General features: G+C 40.3%; 1 protein-coding gene and 2 pseudogenes across 1 annotated transcript; 1 reads left to right on the top strand and 2 right to left on the bottom strand.

The window, feature by feature from the left end:
- The first annotated feature begins 1,324 nt into the window (after nt 1-1,324).
- On the top strand, nt 1,325-2,556 carry LOC138177602 (olfactory receptor 52B6-like). Its single transcript, XM_069108815.1, is given in 1 exon segment — nt 1,325-2,556. A coding segment is annotated over 1 exon segment (948 nt). The 5' UTR covers nt 1,325-1,608.
- A 205-nt stretch (nt 2,557-2,761) lies between these two features.
- LOC138177758 (UTP--glucose-1-phosphate uridylyltransferase pseudogene) lies at nt 2,762-3,363 on the bottom strand (annotated as a pseudogene).
- Nucleotides 3,364-7,700: 4,337 nt separating this feature from the next.
- On the bottom strand, nt 7,701-8,384 carry LOC138177757 (UTP--glucose-1-phosphate uridylyltransferase pseudogene; annotated as a pseudogene).
- Between the last annotated feature and the right edge of the window lie 7,849 nt (nt 8,385-16,233).

Genomic DNA, 16,233 nt, shown 5'->3' with positions numbered 1-16,233 from the left:
CAGAGAAGAGGGAGGAGAGCTCACACTGATTGAATTTCTTAAGGGCAACCAGTGATTTTAGTACTAAATAGAGGAGGTCTGGATGAGCCATTATGGGAAAGATACTATGGGATCACAAGAAACTGAGAACCTGGATAAAGGGAGGGGGGTTCCTTTTGAAGTCAGACAGGAAGAGCTTATTGCAAAGCAATTCCTCTCAACTCAGCAATGCTTCACAAACTAAGAACATCCATGAAATAGCTATATTTACCTAGTTAAATATTCAGGGAATCAGGTTACATAGGCATGTTTTAAGAAAGGGAAGCATAAAGGGGCAGGGTACAAGTACCTGACCTGGAAATCAGGCTGGTAATGGTTTCAAGGGCAGCCAAGAGAAGTTGCATAAAACTTTATTCGATATTCTCTGTTGTCTGATACATTCAGAACTTGGAAGTTACTTTCATTTCTTCTGTCTTCATTCATCTGTGAACCCCATCAACCATCAAGTCAACACAATTCAATGTATCCTAACAAGTGTTAGTAAGTGTCAACTAGGTTTCAGGCATTAGACATGCAAAGACAAAAATTAAACAGAAAATCCTACTGTTTTGAAAAATGGGAAAGGGAGGCAATGCCAAAATGGTGGAGTAAAGACAGGGACTTGCCTGAGCTCTCCCCCATATCCCACCAAATACCTTTAAATACTGACTCTAAACAAATTCTGGAGAGGCAGGTCCCACAAAAAAGATGTACTAAAACAAATTTCCAGCCCAAGACAATTTATAACAATGGCAGGAAAGTTCTGTTGAACCAGGGTGATGAAGTCCCGAAAATGACTATTGTAGTGGTTGGCTGACATGGAGAGTTGATGAAGATCTGTAGAATCAAGGAAAAAGATAAATTATCAGATGGCAATGACATCTGGATTTTCATTTAGAATGTTAATATTATGAAAAATAGAGCCATAGATTCTGAGAGGTACAAGGAATATTAAGAGTCATCAAAATTATCCTTCCATCCAGTATAGCAATTTTCTCTATATTTCTGTAAGGTGGCCATCAAGATTGTACTTAAACACTTCCAAAAAGGGGAAATACTCACATTGGGTCTGTGTTTATGCTTGTTATTATAAATGCATGAATAACTGCGTATGCTATTATATAAATGTATGTTTAATATATAGGCATGCATATCAGTGTGCTGTTACCTTAACATATATATATATATATATATATATATATGCTTCTGAGTATACACATTTTACATCCCCCTGACCCCCAGCAGAATGCAAGTCCCTTGAGGTGATGTTTCATTTGTTTCAGGGTATTGCCTGTACAGTACCTTGTACATAGTAAATGCTTAATAAAGTAGTGGTGGTGGTTGACTGTGTCTGTGTTGGTATCTCTCAACCATGTGCCTCATTCTCAAGTAAAACTCAGTGATAGAAAGTTCTTCATTTGCCAAATGGTCAAAGATGCTACTCTCAACATTCTGTAGCTGTTTGACTTTGTTTGAAGATTCCATAGCTTTTGCCAAAGCCCAAAATTAATTTTCTAGTTTTCTTCTCTCATGCAGATAAAACATCAATAAAATAATAAGGCCCTCACCTCCAAAGTTGTAAAAGGCACAATGCCTCCTCTGAATATCACTGACACACGCCTTGCTGGCTGCTTTCTCACTGGAATTCCAGGTCTGGAGCACCTGCACAACTGGCTTTCTCTCCCCTTCTGCATCATGTATGTGGCTGCCTTGGCAGGAAATAGCATTCTGATCAGTGTAATCATCTCCCAGAGGAGCCTTCATGAACCCATGTACCTGTTCCTTTCAATGCTGGCCAGTGCTGATATCCTGCTCTCTACTTCCACGATGCCCAAGGCTCTGACCATCTTCTGGTTGGGGACCCAATCCATCTCCTTTGATGCATGTCTCACCCAGATGTTCTGTATCCACTTTCTGTTTGTGGCTGACTCAGCCATCCTGCTGGCCATGGCTTTTGACCGCTATGTGGCCATCTGCTCACCCTTACACTATAACACTATCCTTACTCCCACCATCATCAAAAAGATAGCTGGGGCCACACTTACACGCAGCTTCTGCATTATATTCCCATCTATCTTCCTCCTCAAAAGGTTACCATATTGCCGAACCAATATAATTTCACATACATTCTGTGAGCACATGGGCATTGCCCGGCTGTCCTGTGCTGATATCTCTGTCAATGTCTGGTATGGTTTGGCAGCTGCTTTGCTCTCCACAGGTCTAGATATCATTCTTATTGCTGTCTCCTACATACTCATCCTATGAACTGTCTTCCATCTTCCCTCACAGGAAGCTCAGAGCAAAGCATTGGGAACATGTGGCTCTCATATTTGTGTGATACTGCTTTTCTATATCCCTGCTCTATTCTCTGTCTTTGCCTACCGCTTTGGTAGGAAAAATATTCCCCGTTATGTCCATATCCTCCTAGCCAACCTCTATGTTGTTATTCCACCCATGCTCAACCCTGTCATTTATGGTGTAAGAACCAAACAGATTTGGGAAGGGGCTCTCCAGATGTTTTCACAGTTGGGGAAATAACCAAGATAGAAGCCAACAAATCGAGAGTCATCTTGACCAGACGTGTCAAACTTGTGACGTGTGGGTCTAAGCTACCTGCAAATAAGGTGGCCTAGATTAAACAAAATAAATTATAATACAACATAGATAATGGTAATTTGTGGTTTTCTTTGGGTTGTTTTTGTTATATGCAGTTTCACCTAGAGAATCAACATGATAGTTATTTTTAAAATATTACTTTGATAAAAGATCTTCCTAATTTAACTAAGGGCACAGTAGGAAACTCTCACATTTCACTCATTGTTAAGGCTATAGAGACTTGACATCACAAGAGATGGAATGTACTTGTAATAGGCAGAAAACAACTTTAGGGAACATTAACGCCAAGAGAATTCTCAAAACTTTTAATACCAGTTCCAACCACAGTCTCCAACTAAATAACTTTTGAGTATACATCCAAGGTCTTTGGATTAACAATGATGTCCATATCAATAGTATTTTTCTCCTCCTGCTTCTTGACTGCTGCTAAAGAAATCCACAGGTTGCTTTTGTTAAATATTTTGAATTTTGATACAGACATGAATTCATCAACAGGGGTTTTTGGCACTTGAGCAATTTCAAACAACCTGAGTTTGTCTTTATGATGTTTGACTGTACCACCCTTTACATCTTTGTCTTGTTTATGACTTCCATGACAAAATTGCAACATTTTCCATTATGTATATTCAAAAGATGAATACAAGAACATACAGATCCAGCGTGACTCTCTATGTCAAACGTTAAAATGTACTCCTTTCCCTCTCCTATAACCGTATCAAGCAAACCAGAATTTTTTTAGTGCACAAAGATTCATTTTGTGGTGCAATTGAAAGTATTTTCTCTAATATCCTCTTCACTGATAATTCCAGCTTTTTTATGACTTCTTGGAACTGGGAAGTCCCACCTTGAGACATTGGTTTGCTAAGATCACCTTCACCTGCCTCTCCTCCAAACTTCCCCATATATGCTGAGAACAAGTGCAATCCTCAGGGATCTCACTGTAAGGTAATTAATGGCTTTCTAAGTAAGTAGGTGGGTTCAGGGATCCATTTCCTTTTGAGTTTGACACCACTAATCTTGACTCCTAATCCAAGAAAATTGTTTCCATCACAATTGTCTCTCTGTGCCCAAATTCAAGCCTGAATCATCCATACATATTCTCAATACCATTCCAGTATCTAAACCTATGAATATCTCCTTCACAAAGTAAGACACCCCACATTTATCCCCCACTTCAATCCTAGCCTAATCTCTAGTTCTATCTCCACTCAACCCAACCCTATTTTAACATCAATTCCATGCTAAGCCACATTCATATCCATACCCCTATTCCAATCATATCATTTTCCTTACACAGACCTTATCTTTATCCCCTTCCCCACCTCCATTCTTATCCCAACCCTATACTAGTATTCCTCATTTCTTTCCAAAACACATCAACATAACAATTCCTGTTCTCATCTACACCATCATCTTCAACTCTAATCTATGCTGAAACCTTTGCTGATCCCTATTGCTATCTACATTTCCATCCTAAATTATATCCCTAAACCCATCTGCATCCCCATCTTTACCTAATTACCTCATTGTACATCTCTATTGAGCACAAGGTTGAGCACAGGATGATAAATGGAATTTTATCATCAAAATTTGGTTTTGATGACAAACCATCAAAAATTGGTTCAGCACAGTTGGGCAGAAGTCTAAGCAGTGACTTACAATCATGGGTTACCTTTAGGAAGGGCAGGTGGTGACTTATAGTTTGATTACAAGGGTAAGTCTCTATTTATCCCACTATATTTCCCAAATTGGCTGGGTCACCAGAAGTCTTTGACTGAAATTTTCCCCATTTGAGTTGCTCTTCTAAGTTAAGCAACTTAGGAAGAATATTTTTTCAAGGATTCTCCTAGAGAGGCATATACTAACTAGCGTTCTTCTCTATTCTGTATCCATTATCAAATCTCAAAAGATTAAAATATCACCATATAAAGTGTTCACCATTGAAGGAGCAGATAGTAAGGTCCTGACATGATGAGACCTAAAACAAGGGAATTTCACTGGTGGAAACCCTGAGTTTTGCAATGCAGTGTGGGCAAAATGAAGACGTTAGGCTGAAGAAAGCAATACAGCACATATAAACATAATGTGTTTATATTTAGCAGTTATATATGTTTATAAGTTTATGTGTATATTTATATGTTTAGCATTTAAATGTGTATAATTAGTGTTCTGTCGTTATTCCAGGTAACACTCCCCTTCTGTGATATTTGTACCTGGACAAGTAGTCCACGGAAGACTTTGTTTCACAGTCCTGATTTCTCTGATCCCTCTCAAATGTCTTGTACCATTCTCCTTCCTCCTCCAAGTCAATACCTAATTTATTAAATGTTTGTGTGTATGTGTGTTTGTGTGTATGTATGTATGTGTGTGTGTACATACAGGCACACACAAAAATTGAAATAGTGACTTACCATTAAATAGACATTTACCATGTCCATGACACCATGAAGGGCCAATGAAGCTGTCTACTCTCAAGTAGATTACAGTCTAGTAAAAGGATAAAGCATCTCTACAAATAGCGATAATACAAATTAGAGTGAGGGACTAAACTTGTGCTTTCATTGGGATAGGGAACTCTCAGATGAGAAAACAAACTCCCTCCAACAATACTACAACAATGTTTTCTTTGTAACTTATAGTCTCACAGAGTCGTCTAGGGCACAAATATCAAACCTTCCACCCACTGGCATTGCAACAGGCAACATTCCAGTGTGCAGCTAACCAGATTAAAATGTAATTGGGAGTTATTTAGCAAAATAAATAAAAGTACAATAGGACATAAAGTTAATGTGTAGCTTTCTAAGTCAACTTGCAGCCCATATGTATAGTTTAGTAGACCTTTTCTATTTGAGTTTGATACTATCTGAGGTCTAGACCAACAAGAGGTTAAATGACTTGATTAGGGTCACATAGCAAGTGAGTGCCAGTGGAAAGAAGTACAACTCATGTCTTTCTTTTCAAGGCTGGCTCCCTATCCAGTAAGTAATACTGCCTCTCATAATAAAAGTTAGAAGTGGGTGGAGCCAAGATGGCGAAGTAGAAGCAGGGACCTGCTTGAGCTCTCCTTCCAAACCCCTCAAAATACCTGTAAAAACTGAATCTACAGAAATTCCAGAGCAGCAGAAACCCCAAAATGACAGGGTAAAACAATTTCCAGCCCAAGACAATCTGGAAGACTGACAGGAAGGATCTATTGCACAGGCGAGGAGTTTAACACAACCTAGTGTGCTGGGACAGATGGGACTGGAGTAGGTCTCAGGGCACTGAATCATTGACAACTGTGGCGGTTTCCAGACTTCTCAACCCACAAATGCCAAAGACACCTTCAAAGTTCAGTGGGAAAGCTCTCTTACCTGGATGAGAGAGGAGGCTGGTCTGGCCCCAGCTATAGCCCCAGGATGGCAGCAGCCACTGCTGCAGCAGCTGCTTCCAAAGCCCTGTTGGCCTACAGACAGTGGGGAAATAGAGTGGCTGATCTGGGTCACAGTCCTGGGTGGCAATCCTAGAGTGAGGAAGAGCACTGGTGTGTGGAAGCTGTAGAGAGGGAATCCTGCAAGTAGCAGTTCCAGGGCAGAAAAGAGGGCTTGTGGTTGTTCACAGACCAGAGTGCAGCCCAGGAGAGGAGTAAATACCTCCCCTTTGATCATACCACTTTGGAGGAACTGAGAATTTACAGGTCCCTGGAGATATCTCTGAAAGCAGCTGCACAAACCCCCTGAAACTTGGTGCAGTACTCCCTCCACTTAGCAAAGAGCTCAAAAGTCTAGTAATTGACCAGGAAAAGGAGTAAAGAGGAAAAAAGTAATACTATAGGTTTTTTTCTTGGTGAAAAGGTATTTTCTTACTTCCTTGGGGAGGAGGAAGATCAAAGCATACAACTGGAGGAAGACAGCAAGGTCAAGGCAAAGCCTTTAAGAAAAAATATGAAATCATCTCAGGCCATGGAAGAACTACAAAAGGATTTTGAAAATCAAGTAACAGAAATATAGGAAAAATTGGGAAAAGAAATGAGAGCGATGCAAGAAAATCATGAAAAAAAAGAGTCAACAGCTTTCTGAAGTAGACCCAAAAAATGCTGAAGAAAATAACACCTTTAAAAATAGACTAAGCAAAATGGCAATATTGTGTCAGGAGTCCAATTTAGGTAAAATGTGATTTGCATGAAAGGAAGTAATTTAAAATAAAGCTGGAAAGGTTACTGGAAGAGTGGAATTCATTTCTGTATAGAGTTATTGAAAACACAAATAGGTATTTGGGAAAAGGGGAAACCTGTCACCGTCATTAATTTATACTAATATTCAAAAGATTGCTACAAGTAACAATAACAATATGGTATTTATTCTATAGCTTTTTACTACCCCCTCTGACCTATAGATTATAGGGCTCTTGAGTATTTTTATACCAAATCCTAAAGTCAAGACATTTTCAGAAATCAGGTATCTTGAAAAAAATGAGACCCAATACAGATTTCATTGTCAGGAGTTTCTGATTTAAGCATCATCATTGTCAGTCAGTTCCTACCAATAACCTGTACTTTCAAAGGTGTTCCTAGGAGCAGTGATCATTAACTTTATATCAGCTATCTCATGACACTCCTGCCCCTCTATGTATGCACTAAGCAAAACTGATCATGAATCATTCCCATTATGTCCATATATCCTCCTAGTCAACCTCTGTGTTGTTATCCCATCCATGCTCAACCCTGTCATCTATGGTGTAAGAACCAAACAGATTTGGGAAGGGGCTCTCCAGATATTTTCACAGTTGGGGAAATGATCAAGACAGAATCCAGCAAATCTAATCATCTTGACCAGAGGTGTCAAATTTGTAACTTGTGGGCCTAAGCTGCCTGCAAATAAGATGGCCTAGGTTAAAATATAATTATGACATGTTTAACAAAATAAATAATAACATTTTACAGATGTTTTAAATTTGTAGTTTTCTTTGGGGATTTTTTCAATATGCAGTTTCACTCAGAGAATCAAAGTGATATTTATTTTTAAAATATGAACTTTGTAAAACATCTTCCTAATTTAAACAATAGCACAGTTGGTAACTCTCACTTTTCACTCATTTTTAAGTCTGTAGAGATTTGACATCACACGTAGAAGATCTGATATAGTTTTAGCAGAAGGCAGAAAACAGCTTCGGGGAGCATCAACACTTGTGGGCCTCCATCCAAGCTTTTTGGATTAACAATGATTTCCACATTAATAGTGTTCTCCTACAATCTCTTAACTGCTGTTAGAGAGACCCACAGGTTTTGCTTTCTTGTTGTTAAATATTTTGAATTTTGATACACGCTTGCACAAATCAATGTGTTTTTGTCACTTGAGCAATTTCACCCAAACTCAGTTTGTCTTCATATTATGTTTTCATTCATAGGGTACTATCCTGTACATCTGCCCGAGTCTTGTTTGTAACATCCATGCCAAATTTGCAACATTTTCTTTTGGATGGATTCATGAGATGGTTAAGAATATACAGAACCACTGTAACACACAAATTTTCTATATTGAACATGAAAATGTACTCCTTTCCCTCTCCTATAAGAGTATCAAGCAAGTCAGAATTGTAGAAACTGATACAAATATCCCCATGACTGGAAGGATACCAAGCTTCTGTATTGTCCTCTCAGAAAAGCATGTCTTTTGCTCCCTGCTTTAATTAAAAGTGTAGATTTTCACACAGCAATAATTGTACTTCTGAAGTAGTGTTTCTGCACCTTCATCAGTGTTAAAAGAATTCATCAAAACAAAAAGAACATCTGTATTGTACATTTTGTTCAAGTGCTCAATTTGCTGAACTATCAGATCCAAAAAGGAGTTTTAATTGCACATACCAATTAGAATTTTGGGGTCTTTGTAGCCCTTGCTAGTTTCCAACATTCTGTTTTACCAACACCTACTTATCTAGGACAGAAGAGATAGCATCAAGTAAACCCCTGACCTTTATCTTCCCCTAGGGCTGAATTGAATCTTTTGGAACTCACTGGATTTCCCCCCAATAAACAGAACATCCCTTTAATTTTTTTGAAGGGCAATTGGGGTTAAGTAACTTGCCCAAGGTCACACGGCTAGGTTTTGTGTTAACTGTCTGAGGCCGGCTTTGAACTCAGGTCCTTCTGACTCCAGGGCTGGTGCTCCATTCACTGTGCCACCTAGCCCCCCCATATATTTCATGTAAGAATCTATAAAATAATTTCTGAAATCCTTCAAGGTGTTCATTTAGTATGATGCTAAAATTCATTTTGTGGTATAATTTCTCTAGTTCCTTCTCCATTGATAATTCAAACTTTTGTCAGATGACTTCTTGGAACTGGGAAGTCCCACCTTGAGACCTTGATTTGCTAAGATCACCTGCTCCCACCTATCATCCAAACTTCCTAATATCTGCTCAGAGCAAGTCTATCCTGCCAGCCCCTGCAGCAGCAAGCACCCCAGCATCCCCAGGGTGGCTGCCAACACAGGTTCTTAGATCTGCTTTTCAAAGGAAAGCAACTCATAATGTGTTAACAATCTTGCTTTAATCAATCAAACATATCATTTACCTAGTTCAGGGGAAAAAGTCAGCACCCCAAACTTCAGAGTATACAGACAGATTACAAGCAGAAGTTACAAGACAGAGAAACATTTGCAGGACAGTCTCCAGACCCCTGCAACAACAGCACTGTCCTTCACCAGTGGACAGTATTCACTCTCTGTCTGCAGGACAGTCTCAGGGCTTCTTAGCCAACAGCCAGGTTCCAGGGCTTCTTCAACAGGACTGTCTTTCACCAGTGGATCAATCTGGCAAAACAACATGAAAACAGACAGACAAAGTACCACCAAACAGCCATGTCTCCTCAGTCCTTGGCAGCTCAGGGGGCAGTTCTCAAAAGTCCAGGGTGATTCAAAGTGGCCCCCAGCAATTTTCTCAGTTTCTCTCTGCCTCCACAAGGTGCTGCTTCCAAAAAAGTTCTTCTGCCTCTCTCTTGTCTCTCCAAATCTACGTCACTAGCTCCTCCCAGTTCAGGACTCTCTTTTCACATCAACAAGTCCATCCCACAGGTGAGATTAACAAGCTCTGGGTTTTAACACAATCAGTTTGAAAACCAAGCCAATACAGGGGAATCTTTAATTGCCATTACTATCACAGGTGGGTAGGGGAAAAATGGAGAGAAAATGTGTAACTCAAAATCTGGCAGAAATGAATGATGTAAATCAGAAGTTAATAAAACATTTGAAAAAATGTAATTGGGAAAAATAAATAAACAAATAAAAAATAATTAAATAAATTAAATTAAAAAAAACAAAAAATGTAATTGGGAAGGATTTTAAAAAAGAAATAGAAAATGCAATAGGTCATTGTAGTGCCAGAGCAATATTTACACTGCCCAACAATCATGTTAAAGAACATAACTATAAATATCGCATGACATTTCATTGTGAAATACAACAAACTCTCCATATAGAGGACAGAATCAAAGCATTTATTTAGACACCAGAAAACGCAATCCCAAAACTAGTAAGCTGACTCCATCATAATAGTAAAGAAATTAACAAGCCATAACAACAGAGAGCCATGTCATCCTTCCACCTTCCCACAAACCAATACAAGATCAATATTTACTCACAAAATTCTGTATCTCCTTACCTAAGCTCCTCTCTCTCCAACCCTCTAACTAGCTCTGCCACCCAGCTTCCTGTTGCTTTGCTCTATCTTTCAGCAAACTCCGCCCACCACAGGCTCCATGTGACTACATTCAGCCTATTAAGTGGCAGAGTTTATCTTCACAGTAGGGAAGCTTCCTGTGGACACTCCTCCAAACTTCAGCAAACTCCTCCCATCACAGGCTTCATGGGATTACATTCAGCCTATTAGGGGTCAGAGTTTACTTTCAAAACAGGGAGGTCTGAGGTGCAGAGGCAGGCCCATAAGTGGCCAGATCAACTTGGAGAGCAAGTCGTCCCACCAACCACAAGGGCCACTATCAGGCCTATCACCAAAGGGTCGGGACTGAGAAGAGCAACGTAAGAAGCAAATACAGGGGCCCCTGTCCTGGACAGCAAATATTCCTGCAGCTAACACTTCATAGCACAGAAATTAAAAAAAAAAAAGCCCCTATCAGGACCTCCAAAGACCAGGATGATAGAGTGAACCTCACCTGCTCCAAACCTCCCCTCTGACCCTGAAAACATAGTAACTCTTGCCCCAGGGCAAAACCCTCTACAGTAAAGGCTTGGGATCCCTAGAGGAAGGGTGTGGCTAGGGCCCTGCCTCAAAATGGGTAGAAAGCAGACTACAAAGACAAAGACTCTGGAGTCCTACTATCCTCAGAGGGAGGAACCAAACTCAGAGGGAGACAATGTGGACTCCTCACCCACAGTTGAAACATCAACAGGGAATGGGTCCCAAGAGAAGGCTCCCCTAGATGATATCAAAAGGAACTTTGAAAACCAAATGAGAGAGATAGAAGACAAAATGAATAATTCTCTCAAAACCAAAATAGCAGAATTAGAAAAACATTATAATGAAAAAACATCTCTCTAAAAAGAAAAGTGTATCATATGGAAAAGGAGGTCCAAAAATTAACCAAGGAAAATGATTTTCTAAGAACTAGAATCAACCAAATTGAAACAAATAACTCTATGAGGAACCAAGAATTAGTCAAACAAAACAACAAGAATGAAAAATTAGAAAAAGAGGTAAAATACCTCAAAGAAAAAATAACTGACCTGGAAAACAGATCCAGGAGAGATAATCTGAGAATCTTAGGCCTACCAGAAAATCATGATGAAAAAATGAGCCTGGAAAACCTTCTCCAAGAGCTTCTTAAGGAAAACTGCCCTGACATACTAGAACCTGAGGGTAAAATAGAAATCAAGAGAATCCACTGAACACCTGCTAAAAGAGATCCCAAACTGAAAAGTCCTTGAAATGTTGTGGCCAAACTCCAGAACTACCAGATAAAAGAAAATATTCCAAGCATCCAGAAAGAAACATTTCAAATATTGAGGGTCCACAGTGAGGATCACACAGGATTTGGCAGCCTCTACACTGAAAGATTGGAGGCAGTGGAATACAATTTTCCAGAAGGCAAAAGAGCTTGGGTTACAACCAAGGATCACATACTCAGCGAGACTGAGCATATTCTTCCAGGGAAAGAGATGGTCATTCAATGATATCACAGAGTTCCAGACCTTCTTGATAAAAAGCCAGAACTCAATGGAAAATTCAACCTCTAATTATGAGATGCAACAGTGATGTAGAAAGGTTAACAAGGAAAACACACAAACAACCTGCTATTTGATAAGAGCAAACTGGTTATAGACAAATAGAGGGTATGAGTATAAAATACACAAAATGACGATTAAAAAATCTTATTAAGGGCTACACAGGGACCGCAATGGAAGAAAGGGAATGAATGAAGTGGAAAAGGGTAAATTATGACACACAAAGAGGCATAAAAACTGTATAGCAGAGGAAAAGAAGGGAGGGAGATGGGAATCATATGAGCTTTTCCTTCATTGGTTCTGGTACAAGGAGGGAATAACAACCAATTAAGCATAGGACTCTATGGAGAAGAAACACAATAAGTATCATTTTAGAGGGAAAGAGGGGAGGGAGAAGAGTTTCACATGAGATTTGTTCCTGTCACTCTTGGTGCAAAGAAGAAATAACATACTTCATTCAGACGATCGGGCAGTAGGAGGGGGAAAGGGCTATGAAAGTGGGGAGGGTGGTTAGTAGGGATGGAAGAAGTTAAGGGGAAAGGGGAGGAAAAGGGAGGGGGTCTGATAAGGGAATACTGAGGGAGGTGGTGATCAAAAGGAAAACTATTAAGGGGGAAAAGGGAAAAGGGGGGAAAAATATGAACATTAACAGGGGCGGGAATAGGATGGAGGACAAGAAACAGATGACAATCATAACTGTAAATGTGAATGGAATGAACTCTCCCATAAAACAGAGATGCATAGCAGAATGAATTAGAAATCATAATCCTACAATGTGCTGTTTACAAGAAACACATCTGAAACAGAGGGATACACACAGGGTAAAGGTAAAAGGCTGGAGTAAAATATATCATGCCTCAGCTAAAGTAAAAAAAGCAGGGGTAGCAATCCTTATCTCAGATAAATAAAAAATTGACCTAACTAAAAGAGATAATGAAGGAAACTATATCCTGTTAAAAGGCACCATCGAGAATGAAGCAATATCATTACTTAACATACATGCACCAAGTGGTATAGCATCCAAATTCCTAGAGGAGAAGGTAAAAGAATTAGGGGAAGAAATAGATAGCAAAACTATACTAGTGGGAGACATTAATCTCCCCCTCTCTGAACTTGATAAATCCAACCTAAAAATAAACAAGAAAGAAGTTAAGGAGGTGAACAGGATTTTAGAGAGGATACTTATGATAGATCTCTGGAGAAAACTGAATGGGGATAAAAAGGAATATACTTTCTGCTCAGCGGTTCATGGCACATACTCAAAAACTGACCACATTCTAGGGCATAAAAACCTCACAATTCTATGCAGTAAGGCAGAAATATTAAATGCATCCTTCTCAGATCACAATGCAATAAAAATTATATGCAATAAAGGGCCAGGGAAAGACAGACTAAAAACTAATTGGAAATTAAACAATTTAATCCTAAAGATTGAGTGGGTCAAACAAGAAATTATAGAAACTATCAGGAATTTCATTCAAGAGAATGATAATAATGAGACAACATACAAAAATTTGTAGGATGCACTACAGGCAGTTCTTAGGCGAAGTTTTATATCCCTGAGTGCATTCATGATTAAATAAAGAAAAGGGAGGTCAACGAATTGGGCCTGCAATTGAAAGACCTAGAAAAAAGGGGTGGAGCCAAGATGGCGGAGTAGAAGCACGACCCTCCCGCGGCTCTGGCTTCCACCCTCCCCAATCCATGTAAAAAGGGGACTCTAAACAAACTATGGAGCTGCAGAACCCACAAAATGACACAGAGAAGCTAACCTCCCGCTGAGGACAGCCCAGCAGGCCAGCAGGAATCAGCCAGCGCAATGCTCTGGGAGCCCAGCCCAGCACCACGCCTAGGCTTTAGCCCCAGGGCGGGCCTGACCAGCCGCCAGCCAGAGGGACTCCAGATCAACAGCAGCTGTGGTCCTTTCCAGATTTATCAATACATAGATGCGAAGGACAAGGTGAGAGGCCAGTGCAGTCTGGACTTTGGGACCCAGTAAGTGGGAGTGCGTGGCTTTTACCCCTGGGGCGAGAAACCGCTGAGACGTGGGCACAGCCTGCCAGCACCATGTGGCGGCTTCAGCTCCTGGCCTGCAGAGTGTAGGGGGACAAAGCACCAGTCTGAGGGGTAATCGCTCTTGCTTTAACCTGCTTGGATCTGGATTGCAGTCTAGGGTGGAGATCCTGGGGTGTGTGTCCAGCTTGCCAGAGCATGTGGAGACCTCAGAGTCGGCACCCATCTAATACCTCCGGCAGCTGAGAAAACCCCAGCGTTTGGGGCGAAAACTCCCCTGTCTGGTGGCAGAGTCCTACTGTGGTAAAAAGCCGAAAAGTCAAATCATTGAGTGGCAAAATGAGCAGGCAGAGGAAACAAAGCAGACAGAAGATTCCAACATTACACTCCTATTTTGGGGATAAGAAGAAGCAAGGCATGGAACAGGAGGAAAACAGTGAAGTCAGTACTCCTGCACCAAAAGCTTCAAAGGAAAATACAAGCTGGTTACAGGCCATGGAGGACCTTAAGAAGCAGATAAGAGAAGTGGAGGAAAAATTGGGAAGAGAAATGAGAACAATGCAAGAAAATTATGAAATGAGAGTCAACAGCCTGACTGAAGAAAATAATACCTTAAAAAACAGACTGACTCAAATGGCAAAGGAGGCTCAAAAAGGCAATGAGGAGAATGCCTTATAAAGTCGAATTTGCCAGATGGAAAAAGAATCTCAAAAGCTCATTGAGGAGAATCATTGCTTCAGAATTAGATTGGAGCAAATGGAAGCTAATGACTTTATGAGAAATCAAGATGCTGTTAAACAGATCCAAACAAATGAAAGAATAGAAGGCAATGTGAAATATCTCATGGGAAAAACCACCGACCTGGAAAATAGATCCAGGAGAGATAATTTAAAAATTATTGGACTGCCTGAGAGCCATGACCAAAGTAAGAGCCTGGAAAGCATCCTCCAGGAAGTTCTCAAAGGAAATTGCCCTGATGTTTTAGAACCAGAGGGCAAAATAGAGGTTGAAAGAATCCACCGATCACCTCCTGAAAAAGATCCCATAAAGAAAACTCCTAGGAATATTATAGCCAGGTTCCAGAATTCACAGATTAAGGAGAGAATATTACAAGCAGCCAGGAAGAAACAATTTGAATATTGTGGAAACACAATCAGGATAACCCAGGATCTGGCAGCTTCTACACTGAGGGATCGAAGGGCCTGGAATGTGATATTCTGGAGGTCAAGGGAGCTGGGATTAAAACCAAGAGTCACCTACCCAGCAAAACTGAGTATCATGTTTCAGGGGAAAATATGGTCGTTCAGTGGAATATAGAACTTTTAAGCATTCTTGCTGAAAAAACCAGAGTTGAATAGAAAATTTGACATTCATATACAAGAAGCAAGAGAAGCATGAGAAGGTAAACAGGGAAAAGAAATCATAAGGAACTTATCATAGTGAACTATTTTTTTTTTAAAGCAATCGGGGTTGAGTGGCTTGCTCGGGGTTGCACGGCCAGTTGTTGTTTCTGGGTGTGGTGCTGAGTGTCTGGGCCTGGATTTGATCCGGGTCGTCCTGGCACTGGGGCCGGTGCTCTTGCTTGCTGAGCCACCTGGCCAAAGTTGAACTATTAACATTCCTACATGGAAAAACAATAATTGTAACTTATGAAACTTTTCTCAGTAGTTGAAGGGATTAGAAATATATATGTCTTTATGTGAGGGTATGCGGGCATATGAATACATATGTGAATGTGTGTATATACGTTTACAGGTATACATAGATGGAGGGCACGGGACCAATTTAACAGGAAGGGATGATACTTAAAAGGTGAAATTAAGCGGTGAGAGGAATATAATGAGAGGAGATGGGGAGAGACAGAGTGGGGCAATTATCTCATACAGAAGAGGCAAGGGAAAATGGTTACAATGGAGGGGAAGAATAGGAAGGCAAAAGGGAATGGGTCAACCTTATTCCTATTGAATCTGGCTTGAGGAGGGAGGGAAATACACACTAAATAGGGGATCTCACCCTCCAGGAGAATAGGGGGGGAAGGGGATGTGAGGGGGGATGATGGAAGGGAGGACAGGCTGGGGGGGGAGGGAAGTTGGAAGCACCCACTTTTGAAAAGGGACAGGATCAAAGTAGAGAATAGAACAAGTGGGAGGTGGGATAGTAGGGAGGGAAATATAGTCAGTCTTTTACAATACAAAAAAAAAAAAAAAGAAAGAAAGAAATCAGGATGCCAGGGCATGTTTTGTACCTTTGATGACCTTATGTATATGTTGAAGAATTAGGTGGAAGAGAGACTATATGTTTAATAATCTACAAATATTATTAATATATCTTTACTTTGCTATGCTATTCGCTAAAACACTAGTTCTTAGAT

The sequence above is a fragment of the Petaurus breviceps genome, unplaced genomic scaffold (assembly GCF_028583685.1).
Source record: "Petaurus breviceps papuanus isolate PSGF00001 unplaced genomic scaffold, PetGlider_PUasm1.0 90444, whole genome shotgun sequence".
In the NCBI taxonomy this organism is placed as follows: Eukaryota; Metazoa; Chordata; class Mammalia; order Diprotodontia; family Petauridae; genus Petaurus; species Petaurus breviceps.
Note: the sequence above shows the minus strand (reverse complement) of the source record. Positions and strands in the feature narration are given on the sequence as shown.